General features: G+C 36.4%; 3 protein-coding genes across 3 annotated transcripts; 2 read left to right on the top strand and 1 right to left on the bottom strand.

Annotated features, from left to right (window-relative positions):
* The first annotated feature begins 2,173 nt into the window (after positions 1-2,173).
* LOC127905776 (uncharacterized) lies at positions 2,174-2,816 on the top strand. Its single transcript, XM_052455828.1, has 2 exons — positions 2,174-2,289; positions 2,396-2,816. The coding sequence occupies exons 1-2, from the start codon at positions 2,174-2,176 to the stop codon at positions 2,814-2,816; spliced, it is 537 nt and encodes a 178-aa protein (XP_052311788.1).
* Positions 2,817-4,547: 1,731 nt separating this feature from the next.
* On the top strand, positions 4,548-7,930 carry LOC7490034 (protein CYPRO4). Its single transcript, XM_002313081.4, has 2 exons — positions 4,548-6,331; positions 7,432-7,930. The coding sequence occupies exons 1-2, from the start codon at positions 4,715-4,717 to the stop codon at positions 7,720-7,722; spliced, it is 1,908 nt and encodes a 635-aa protein (XP_002313117.2). The 5' UTR covers positions 4,548-4,714; the 3' UTR covers positions 7,723-7,930.
* A 1,997-nt stretch (positions 7,931-9,927) lies between these two features.
* LOC7490035 (ethylene-responsive transcription factor ERF109) lies at positions 9,928-11,041 on the bottom strand. Its single transcript, XM_002313815.3, has one exon. The coding sequence runs from the start codon at positions 10,942-10,944 to the stop codon at positions 10,144-10,146; it is 801 nt and encodes a 266-aa protein (XP_002313851.2). The 5' UTR covers positions 10,945-11,041; the 3' UTR covers positions 9,928-10,143.
* Positions 11,042-11,877: the final 836 nt, after the last annotated feature.

The following is an 11,877-nucleotide window of genomic DNA, read 5'->3' as shown; positions in this document are numbered from 1 at the left end:
CGAAGTGCCCTTAGCAAGCTGTCCCAACAGCCAAATTCATTAGCAACACCTATCGTGGTTGCTGCTCTTTCAGACTCAACGCCACCACCTCCACACAGCCCTGTCACTCCTGTAAGTGTGGTGTCTCATTAATCAACAAACATAATAGCTGCTTCCACACAACCAGTGACATGACCACCAGACTTCCCAGTTAAAGCAAAGAGAAGATTGCATTTCGACGGCGACGCAGCACCATAAAGGCAAGCCTTTTTTTTCTCTGCCTTCAAATTCTCTTTTTGTGTAAGTTTCATTGTTTGTTAATCATCTTTCAAATGCTTGATCTATGATTTTTTATTTTTATGCAGTAAACCTTAACAAGATCCAGGTTATGCCGACAATAGTCAACTGCTGGCAACACAGCGCACTTCACCTTCACCTGTGAAGAAACCACGCATGTCAAGCTCAGATTTGTAGGTGTTATCACACTCCCCTTTACCATTGTTTTATTGCTTGATCAAGGCATATTGCCATCTTAACTTCTTATTGCCTTTAACATGCGTTTCAATTACTTCCCAACACGTGGAACAAAGACAACATGTTCTTATATTCAATCCCTTCTTTATTAATTTATTTGGCTTTTATATCACCAAAAAAAAAAAATGTCTTCTTCAATCTTGCTTATGCTCATTATTTGCAAATTCTAACAAAAAATAAAATAAAGAATCACTAGCTTTCTAAGCTTCAATGCAGAATGTGTACAGATGCGCTGGTCGTTGCTCATACCGACACACATCATTTTGTTAGATTACTTCATCACAATCTTAGCAAGTATTGAAAGTTCTATTTTAGTTTATTGGCAAATACTTTATTTTTGGGATTAGCTTTGTATTTGTAATGTAGATACACTGCAAGATTGTTTTGATTTTTGTCTCGTAGTATCACGCGGGACATCTATCTAGTTAACATATATTAGCCTTTTACTATAACAATGAATAATGAAAAGCCAATCATTTTTTCACTTTGATAAAAAAATCTTTGAGGACTTTTTTTTATAATTTAAATATTAGTTTTTATTTTTTTTAATTTCATCCTTCAACATTAGATTTATTGATTATAAGGCTTCATAATTTGTTTCGATTTGCTTTCTATGGAATCATCATGGTCTCATGATGTAGATTGCAAGTTTTGCGAGTTAACCGTGTTGACTCATGTCATTTTTTATTCATTTTTTAATTATGTATTTTCAATTTCATCCTTTAAAATTGGGTTGATCGGAAATCAAACTTTATAATCTTTTCAATTCGCTTGTTATGGAGTTATCTCAGTCTTTTGACCTGGGTTGAGAGCTAGGCCGGTGGACTCAGGGTTTTTTATCATTTTTTTATTGGTTTTTTTTTTTAATTTTATCCTTTAATATTAAGTTGATTAGGAATTAAGCTTTATAAGTTTTTATTCAATGAAGTTATCCTAATCTTATGACCCGGGTCATAGGACTGATTGGTTGACTCGAGTGAGTTTTTATGTTGTCTTTTTAATTTTATCATTCAACATTGGATTAATTTGGAATAGAGTTTTATAGTTTGTTTTGATTTGCTTTTTATGGTGTTATCTCGATCTTATGATTCATTTTTTGTAGGTTAACCCAAGTTTACTCTACTCGTTTTTTAATTGAATTTCATTTTCAATTTCATCATTCAACATTGGGTTGGTTGAGAATTAAGTTTGATATTATTTCTTTTTCTGTAGGATTATCAAGATCTTATAACCCGGGTAACGGATTTAACATGTTAACCTAAGTTGATCTAATATGTTGTCATTTTAATATTTCAAAAAAACATGTTTTGACTTTTTTAAAATCAAATTATATTTGTATTAATCATTCAAATTATCTTTAAATATATCAAGTTAAGTTAATCAGGTATCATTAAATTATTCTCCATGTAATTTGTTTTTGAAAACAATTAACAATATCTTGATATTTTTTATATTAAAAAGAATAATATCATCTATAGCAGAGTTTTAAAACCCGGACCGGCCCGGCGGGTCGACCCGGGACCCGGCCGACCCGGGCCTGGGACCGGTCCGAATGGAGGCAAAAACCCGCTTGGGAATTGGCCCGGCGAAACCCAGTCCACCCGGTCAAACCCGGGTGAGACCCGGTCAATTAACTATAGTAAGAGAGAGACGAGGAGAGATGGTTTTGATGGATAAAATTAAAGATTCAGGGAGGAGTGAACGCAGCGTGACAGAAGCAATTGTTACTTTTAGACGATCAAGAATCCCTACCCAGATCGAAAACTGCAACCAATAGTACCCAAGATGCCAAGAAACCAAATAGATTACCCCTCAGGAAGCTCTTCTACGAGGACCGTGAAACCTTTTCGTGTTCTTCATCGGAAGCTGATGATATTGACAGCCTAGAGCCTGAAACTTACTGTGTGTGGGCGCCAAAGAAGGAGGAGGGGTCTCCAGGGAGCTGCAAGAAAAGCAGCTCTACAGGTTCTAATTCAAAGAGATGGAAGTTCAAAGATTTTATTCACCGGAGTAATAGTGATGGTAAGGATACTTTTGTGTTCTTAATGCCTAATAACAAGAAGAGTGGCCTCCATCATCAGAGATTAGGCAACGATGACCAAGATGGGAACCATAATAAACAGGGCACAGAGAAAAGAAAAGATGCGAAAGGAGCTGGAGGAGGTTTGTTTCAATTTCAAGAACATTATTACATGAGGAGTAAAGATGGTGATAAACGCCGCTCCTATTTGCCTTACAGGCCGGATTTGGTGGGGTTTCTGTCTAATGTTAATGGGGTGGGAAGGAATCTTCATCCATTTTGAGAGGTAGCGGATGATTAATATATATATATATATATATATATTAATTTTTCCTCTTAACAACAAATTTTATGTGTATTAATTTTATTTTTGTTTTCGTAGTGGGGATCATTTATAATTTTCAGGATGGATTTCAATTTTGTGTGTAGATAAAATAATTAAGCTGTCGTGATGGATGATGTTGTATGTTTAGAATAGTTTTTTAAAGTTAAAGTATTTTTAAAAAATATATTTGATATTAAATAAAAAATTATATATATATATATATATATATATATATATATTTAAAAAAATAAAAAAAGGGGTCATTCTTCCTTCTTCCCAACTTCTTGATGATAAGTTAATATATTGTCAGATCTTGTTGCAACTGGGATAATGACGCGTAAAAATTCTATAATAATTGCTCATTGATTGGTTGAGAAAACTGTGTCTCACAAGGCAGGAAGGGTAGTCAGTGGCTATTGGAAATTCGGAACCGCTAATTATTCTTGTTATTAGGCATCAAGAACACAAAAGTTTTTTTTTTTTTTTGACCCGGGTTTACCTGAGTCAACTCATCTAATCTGTGACCCAATCACTTGACCGAATTAATAACCGGATCGGATTTCAAAACTATAATCGGCTATACCGCAGGGCGGTGATAATATAGTTAATCGGTATTAAGGGAATCGCGCCATCACGAGATTCGAAGAAAAAAGATGAGGTACTCTTTCTAACTGTTGAATTAAAATTTTGTTTTGGGTTAATTTTCTCATCTTAAGGAAGATGTGTGGTCCTGTTAGTGATTAAAGAAATACTAATGACAGATAGGATATTTCTTAACCACGTTTAAAGTTTCTCTGATGACACGATCCAAACACGGGGATAACACGTGGCAACCTTTACAAGCGAACCTCGGTGTCTTCGAGACTTCGATGCCAAGTAAATTGCGGACGTTTGTTCGACGCTAAAGTGTAACAATCGATAGCCGGTAGTCTTGCAGATGACAAAGGGTGGGGCGTTTTTGCTTTGGGGCCCCTTAACTTTAATGTTTTCGCAGGTCTACTTTCTTTTACTCGAAGCATCCTTTCTACACCCTCCCTATGCGATAATGCATCCATGATCTCACCTTCGTTGGTTCGATGGAAATGATAAGAAAATTCAACATTATGAAGTCACCATTTATTGTTTTTTCTATCTTGCATATTTCTTTGGATGAGTTCCATATTTTAATTTTTTTTCAAATTGATCAATTTTCTTATTTTAATTGAAAATAATTTAAAATACTTTGTTCAATTATATTATAACACATAAGAGTTATCTCTTTTATTGATAGCTAACTCTTTTTTTTTATACTGTCTTGACAATGTCTATGAAAATAAATAACTTCAATACAAATCAGATTAAAAAATATAATTTACTCAAAGTACAAGCATGATTTGAATAATATCATTTATTTAATTTTCTCTTTTCTAGATTATAGTGAAAAGATTAGTCTTGTTGTTTTGATTTTTTTCTCATATAAAAACAATTATTACAAGCCATTATGAGTTACCAAACATAAGAGTGGGGGGGGGGGGGCATTCGAACCATGAAATTCAAAATTCGTTTGCAAATTGCTAGATTTGTTTTAAAAAAGCCACCAATACAAATATAATAGACCTGAGGGCATCAATGCAAAAAACTAAATCTATAATTAAAACCGATATAACCGGTCAATAAAGATCGTCTATAAATAAAACCCATAACTGCCTCCAAGAGATCAGTCTAATCCATCAATCAACACAAATCTGAAAATTCCACTCTCTTATCTTATCTTCTCTCCGTCAGATAGATCATATTCCAAACCCACCAGTCTCTCTTTCATTCAATTCACTAATCCCAAGAACATCATTACTCTTTTTCCAAGAGCTCAAAGCAAAATGGGAACCTCTCAAAGCCGTGAAGGCCAAGAATTCTCAGATACGGAATCAGAATACCAATCAGAAGAAGAAGAAGTAGAAGAAGAAGAAGAAGAATTCCATTACGACGCCGTTGAACGCCAGGAAACCCCACAAGCCACTTCCTCGTCCAAAAAAACCCTGGATGAAATCGATTCCAAACTCAAATCCCTCAAACTCAAATACCCTTCAAATTCCCAAACTACCCTCAACACCGTCAAGCTCTACCTCCACATAGGCGGTGACTCGCCAAATGCTAAATGGATCCTCTCTGATAAACTCACTTCTTACAAATTCATCAAAACTAACGGCCCTGATGATTCCGATTCTGATCATGATGACAAGGAAGGCGATGGGAATTCATTTTGGGTTTTGAAAGTGGGGTCTAAAGTGAAAGCTAGGATTTCGACGGAAATGCAATTGAAAATGTTTGGTGATCAAAGGCGAGTCGATTTTGTGAATAATGGTGTTTGGGCTCTGAGATTTTTTAGTGATGAGGAGTACAGGAAGTTTTTAAGTTTGTTTCAAGATTGTTTGTTTGAAAATGTTCACGGGCTTAATGCTACTGAAGAAAATAAGTTGAAAATTTATTCAAAGGAGTTTATTGGTTGGCTTAAGCCTGAAATAGCTGATGATTCGATGTGGGAAGATGCAGTGGAGGAGAAGGAGGAAGAGCCAGTGCGTGTTAATCAGGATTTATTGGAGGAGTTTGAGGAGGCAGCGAATGGGGGTGTGCAAAGTTTGAGTTTAGGTGCTTTAGATAATAGTTTTTTGGTTAATGATTTGGGTGTTCAAGTTCTTAGGAATTATAATAAAGGGATTTATGGGAAGGGTATTTGTGTGAAGTTTGACAGTAATAGGAGTGAAGGGTCTAGTTTGGAGCAATCTACGCCAAAGAAGGCAATGTTAATGAGGGCGGAGACGAATATGATGTTAATGAGTCCATTGAAGGAAGGGAAGCCACATTCAACTGGGATTAAGCACCTTGATATTGAGACGGGGAAGATTGTGACTGAGTGGAAGTTTGAGAAAGATGGGACAGAAATTACCATGAGGGATATAACAAATGACACTAAAGGGTCGCAATTGGATCCATCGGAGAGTACATTTTTGGGGTTGGATGATAATAGGTTGTGTCAATGGGATATGAGGGATAGGAGAGGGATAGTGCAGGATATTGTTAAGGGTGGTGATTCACCGGTTTTGAATTGGAGTCAGGGGCATCAGTTTTCCAGAGGGACTAATTTTCAGTGCTTTGCTAGTACGGGTGATGGATCAATAGTTGTCGGATCACGTGATGGGAAGATTAGGTTGTATTCCAAGACATCAATGAGGCAGGCTAAGACGGCTTTTCCAGGGCTTGGTTCACCGATCACTCATGTGGATGTTACATATGATGGTAAATGGGTGTTGGGGACAACTGATACGTATTTGATCCTCATTTGCACCCTGTTTACAGATAAGGATGGAAAGACTAAGACTGGTTTTGGTGGTAGAATGGGAAATAAGATACCAGCTCCAAGATTGTTGAAGCTGACTCCTTTGGATTCACATTTGGCTGGTGCGAATAATAAGTTTCACGGTGGCCATTTCTCATGGGTAAGCACACATACCTGTCAATGCTTTTGCAGTATGTTTTTGTTATTGCGTTTATATGCCTTTGTTGTTGGTTGCTATGTGCTATTTACTGTTACTTTAAACTGGCTACCGCTTTTAATTAATATGTGGCAATTGTGTTCAGTTTGATAATTCTCTGATCATTATTTAAATACACACGAAGTGCATTTAATGGGGCCATAAATAAGATCCTCGCAGAAGTTGTGCTTCATGCTATCTGTTTTTCAAGCTGAATTTTCTAGCTGAAAAATCCTTAAACAGCAAGAACCACCATAAGACTGTCTTGAGTTTACATTTCACTTCCAATTTTTGTGCTCTTGTTAGTGTATGCATACGGAAATCCTTTTGTTAAACATGATAAGTCAATCTTGCAGGCTTTGCAATCGCCTATTATGATGCATAGAGTAAAATCTATTTAGCATAACCACCATTTCAACCTCTATGGGAATAGCATCCACACAAACTGGCTAATGCTTTCAAGTGTCCTAGGCAATTTCATGAATTAGCAAACATGGTTGATAAGTTTCATAAGTAACCATGTTAGTTATCTTGCTAGAAAACAATATATTCATGATACTTGGTAAATCTTTATTGTGTTCCAATTTTGTAATGAATTTTGTAGCTTGGATGCATTTGTTCTTTCTTTCTCCTATATCAGTGTCCCGGTGAACCTTCAGTGTAGAGAAGTAACGGTAAATTGATAGAGATATAAGACAGAGAAAGAAATAGAAGGTTTAAACTGTCAACTGATAGCATAAACATTACTTTAATAAATGGTCCGTGGAGTTGAAAAAATTGGATTTATCAAGCAAGATGAAGTTGATGGCATAATCAATTCATGGAAATATAGAATTTGTTTCACCATGTGAACTCTTTGGACATTCATGTGAATGTGATTTCCCCAATGTTATCCACTTAATGTAGTGGAGAAAAGCGTCTAAATCCTCACATTAATCTACAAGTGTTAACCCGTTTATGGTCCTGAGTCGGGTGTTTGCAATTGCTTGTCATCCTGTTATGCCCTGATATTAATGGACTCTATTGGTTTATGCGTTTGTCTCATGTTCAATGTTATCTTTCAGGTCACCGAGAATGGTAAACAAGAGCGTCACCTAGTCGTGACAGTGGGCAAGTTCAGTGTGATATGGGATTTCCAGCGGGTGAAGAACAGCGCTCACGACTGCTACCGAAATCAGCATGGTCTCAAGAGCTGTTATTGTTACAAGATTGTGTTGAAGGACGAGTCTATTGTAGAAAGCCGTTTCATGCATGAGAATTATGCTGTCAGTGACTCCCCAGAAGCTCCACTGGTGGTGGCAACCCCAATGAAAGTCAGTTCTATCAGCCTTTCTGGCAAACGCTCACGTGGCTGAAACTGAACCGTCCTTGTTTATTTCTTTTCGATTTGTACAGTTCATTTCTGCTATCTTCAGTTTAATTTGCTTCATTTTCCGCATCTTCTAGTTGATTTTGGCTTCTACTTGAATCTAGTGTGAATCTTTCATCTTGTTTTCTTACCATTACCTTGTGAATAGTTGTTTTTTAAGGTGAATAAATGTATGAAACTTCGTTTCTTGCAAATTGCGTCATTAAGATTTCTGGCCTATCATGAGTTTCACTGATTTTTATTCTAAAGCACGATCCGAGGTCAGAATGATTGTAGAAAGGAAAGGAATCCTGATATATTTTTCTTCTTGGCTATGTATGAACAGATTGGCTCTGAAATTGAGCGCGTTCAGAAACACCAAGATAAAGGATGTTTTGTGTTGATGTTGAATAATCAATAAATTGGTAATTAAGACATGGGCTTCCAGCTCAGATGGTTTGAGCTTTAGATGTTAGAATGTGGAGCCTGGTTGATGAGAATAAAAATATGCGCCTTACCATTGCTAATTTAAAATAGCAGCGCACGTGACAGCGTAAATGTTTTTTTTTTTTTCCTTAAGGGATCAGATACTTCTTTAGCCGACTGGCTGCCCCTAGATTAGGCCTTGTCGCCTAGACGTGGCATGCATTTTAACGTTTGTGATTAATTCCTTTTTCTCATTGAAGCTGGGGGTGAAAACAGGCGACATTACACGGGTTTTGTCTTTTGTCTTTATTGGAATCATGAGTTTTAGGAATAAAGCCAGTGTAAGTAATATAACACGCGTTTCATGTCCTAATTTTCACAGGTTGTGCTTTAGCTGTGAATTTCTACCGAGGGAATAATCATCTTTTCTTGTTCTGTAATCCGTACTCGGAAAAAATCCGTTTTTTTTTTATCGTTTTGAAATTAAAAAGAGAAAGAACAAAAAAAAAACTGACCCCATCAACCCTAACCAACTCCTTATAGCCACAAGGGATATAACTCCATGTAGTTGGATTCGTACAAACATGCTATTCATCCATCCGTAAGAGGAAAACCTGCACTTTCTATGAAACTTGATATTCTTCCAAGCTTTCGACTTTCTTTCTTTACTAAGTGGATATCTAACTATAATTAGCATTAATGGCATCGATGATTTCGTTTTCCAGATTAAAATCATTGGATCTCGAATTGAGATTTACAAAAATAAAATCTGCTATAAGTACAATGATACTGTTATGCCTTCAAGTCCAAGCGAAGTTAAGTTTCAAATCCATCATTCACTGGCAATAGAGAAACTAGGGACATCAAGAACTTGATGAGACACAATAAAGCAAATGCAACATAGTTGATTGAAGGAGAAAAATGATCATCGTGTTAATTCTAGATTGCTGGTGTAATAGAGGAATCTGTCGTTTCACAAGGAAAAAGATTAGGAGTCTTTTTTAATTGCTTAATTAATCTACTCGAGAGAGTGATTTGCACCACAATCCGATTTGATTTGATTTCTTTTTTAAAAAAGAAAGAAGGAAGACTATATTCACTATAGGAAGACTATATTCACTATGCAACGCGCACAGATGACAAGAAAGAGGCACTATATCAGCTTTAAAAAGTTTGCCACGATCACATCGTTTTGCATAAACAATGTGGTGAAATTAACATGTGTTTAGTTGAACTCAATTATTTATTGGCAGGGCCCTTTCTGCTTCCAGACAAAGTCACAATCACTCGAGTAAAGCAAACCTCTAATCCCCACCAAATCAACCAATCAAGTGATAATTTAGTATCTGGCTCCAATTAAAAACTTTAATCACTCTCTTACTCTCTGGATATTCTTATCATCGCCATTATCTTTCGTTTCTTTTCAGCTTGCTCAACTTCTTTTTTACACGTGATGGTTTATTTACACACATGTTCAACAAGATTGGAAATTGATTCCTCGTCTTGTTGTCCACTGAGAAAACCCACATGCTAAATTACATGGCATGGTCAAGTCATCGTAGCTTGGTTGCTGCGTGTACAGGTGGCACTGTCACTTCTGAAAGAGGAATGGACATTACCCTGCAACATGAGTGGAACCCACAGGACCACAGTGGCCCTTTCATCAGGTGAGATTTTCCTGTCAATTTATACCTGACGTGGGTCCCTGGTCAACAGTCCAGGTTTTCGCAGCAGCTCAAAACAGAGCGGGAACAGACTACAGAGCAGAAAAACAGAGGAACTCGTGTGTGCGGAACCTTTTGTCTCGTTAATTCTCTATGCCACTCGAAACAACAATTTAGTACAAATTTCCTTAAATTGTACAGTAAGAATTGTACAAGTTAACATTCTACGACCAGCGACTTGATGATTCTTTCTTGAAAAATAACAAAAGAATCGAAAATTTCTTACAGCTGCCATTCTTAGGCACCTAAATTAACATTAACAAAACCTGGAACTTTAATTAAAAACCAATGGTAGCAGCAGCACTTGCGGTACCGGAAGAATTGGAAGAACCACCATTACCAAAATCCATAATCATCGCCATCCATTCTTGTAACTCTTCGTCTACAATATTATCCAAGAACTCATTGTCTTTCCCCGTTTCCGTTTCAAATTCACTTCTCTTCTCACTGATTTCCTGCTGCTTTTCTTGCTTTTCTTTACTCTCTTCAAAACTAGCAATACCACTATCAGGAAATGGAAAATTAAGCTTAGCTCTTGGCCCTCTAAAATCAATGGCTGCCTTATCATAAGCCCTTGCCGCCTCCTCTGCAGTGTTAAACGTCCCTAACCAAACCCTTGCCGCTTTCCGTGGATCTCTTATCTCTGCAGCCCATTTTCCCCATGGCCGTTGCCTTACACCTCTATAATTCTTCTTTACTCTCTTTCGTTTCCCTTTCTTGTCGTCCTTTTTATCTTCTTGATTTGGCGGGAAAAAGTTGCATCCTAAGCACCCTTTGATCTTGCAAACACCACACGTGTCAAGATCCGAAGATGGAGGCAATATAGAGTTGCAAAAACCATTCCCGTTATTGCTTGCACTTCCAAATTGTGGATGTGAAGTGATGATTGGCATATTAATACTATTCATCTCCCTTGAGAAATCCATTGAAGCGGTGCCAGAAACTACGTTTTTGAGAGCAGCAACCATCACGGCCACCTCCTGCTCTTGGGTCAATCTTAGCGGTGGAGCTGCCGGCGGTGAAAAGAGAGTCGCTGACGGAGCTTCATTGATTTTGGGCCTCTTTGGAGATCTTTGCATTTTTTAAACTGTTTTGCACTTGTGCTTCCTGCGTCAAATGTTTTCTTTTGATTTGTTCTGCTCTGCTGCGAATTTGTGTTTTTTTTATGAGAGAGAAAGGGGGGGGGGGAGTATATATGGATGGCAATAGTGACGTGGCTAACCAGCTGTCACGCTTAATGCACACGGGGTTTGAAGGCTATAAAGGCACGTGGGGATGTTTTGGAGTGTTGTTCTGGACATTTGGTGTCAAAGGAGGGTTTTTTTTTTTTTTTCCATGTGACGTGGGAAACATTAAAAGAGTAAAGAGAGCTTATTGTGCACGCGGTTGAAGTGCACGCGGCTTATTGTGCTTGGCTTTAGCACTCTAGCATTAAATGAGTAAACAGCAAGGTTGTCAATTCCGTTTCGGTAGGTGTTTTGTTTTTTTAATTGGAATGCAATGTTTCAGTTTTGGAGTGTTTTGGCATGCCGTTTCGGGGTTGTACTGGTCATATATATATATATATATATATATATATATATTCAACAAATATAATTCAAATTCAAGATAAATTAATTATAAATTATACAATACAAACACAATGCCAAACAAATATAATTTTAAAATTTAAAATATTTCTAAATAGTAAAGATTAAATAGATCTTTAACTTAAAGTAATTCAACTTAAATAAAATATCAAAATATTATGAAAGTAAAATGTTTTAACACAAATATTTTAAATATAAAGTTAGGTCAATGTTATCAAGGCTAATAGAATCTAAAACATCCATTATTTTGCTCAAATTCCTACAAAGTATAAACATAAAAAAAAAAAACATGAATATAAACCATATATATTAGAGATAAATCTAATTTTAAAAAATTAATATCATTGTTAATGAAAATAGTAATAATAATTTTCAAAATTATTATTAATATCATTGTTATTGAAAATAGTAATGAAAAAAAGC

The sequence above is a fragment of the Populus trichocarpa genome, chromosome 9 (assembly GCF_000002775.5).
Source record: "Populus trichocarpa isolate Nisqually-1 chromosome 9, P.trichocarpa_v4.1, whole genome shotgun sequence".
Classification (NCBI taxonomy): Eukaryota; Viridiplantae; Streptophyta; class Magnoliopsida; order Malpighiales; family Salicaceae; genus Populus; species Populus trichocarpa.
The sequence above is the reverse complement of the archived record's forward strand: the minus strand, read 5'-3'. Positions and strand labels throughout refer to the sequence as shown.

Excerpts from the sequence above, each read along its gene's own strand:
- LOC7490035 (XM_002313815.3), bottom strand. The coding sequence starts at position 10,944 with ATGCAAAGATCTCCAAAGAGGCCCAAAATCAATGAAGCTCCGTCAGCG.
- LOC7490034 (XM_002313081.4), top strand. The coding sequence starts at position 4,715 with ATGGGAACCTCTCAAAGCCGTGAAGGCCAAGAATTCTCAGATACGGAA. Across the intron at positions 6,332-7,431 it reads ACGGTGGCCATTTCTCATGG|GTCACCGAGAATGGTAAACA; the intron begins GTAAGCACACAT and ends GTTATCTTTCAG.
- LOC127905776 (XM_052455828.1), top strand. The coding sequence starts at position 2,174 with ATGGTTTTGATGGATAAAATTAAAGATTCAGGGAGGAGTGAACGCAGC. Across the intron at positions 2,290-2,395 it reads ATCGAAAACTGCAACCAATA|CCTAGAGCCTGAAACTTACT; the intron begins GTACCCAAGATG and ends TGATATTGACAG.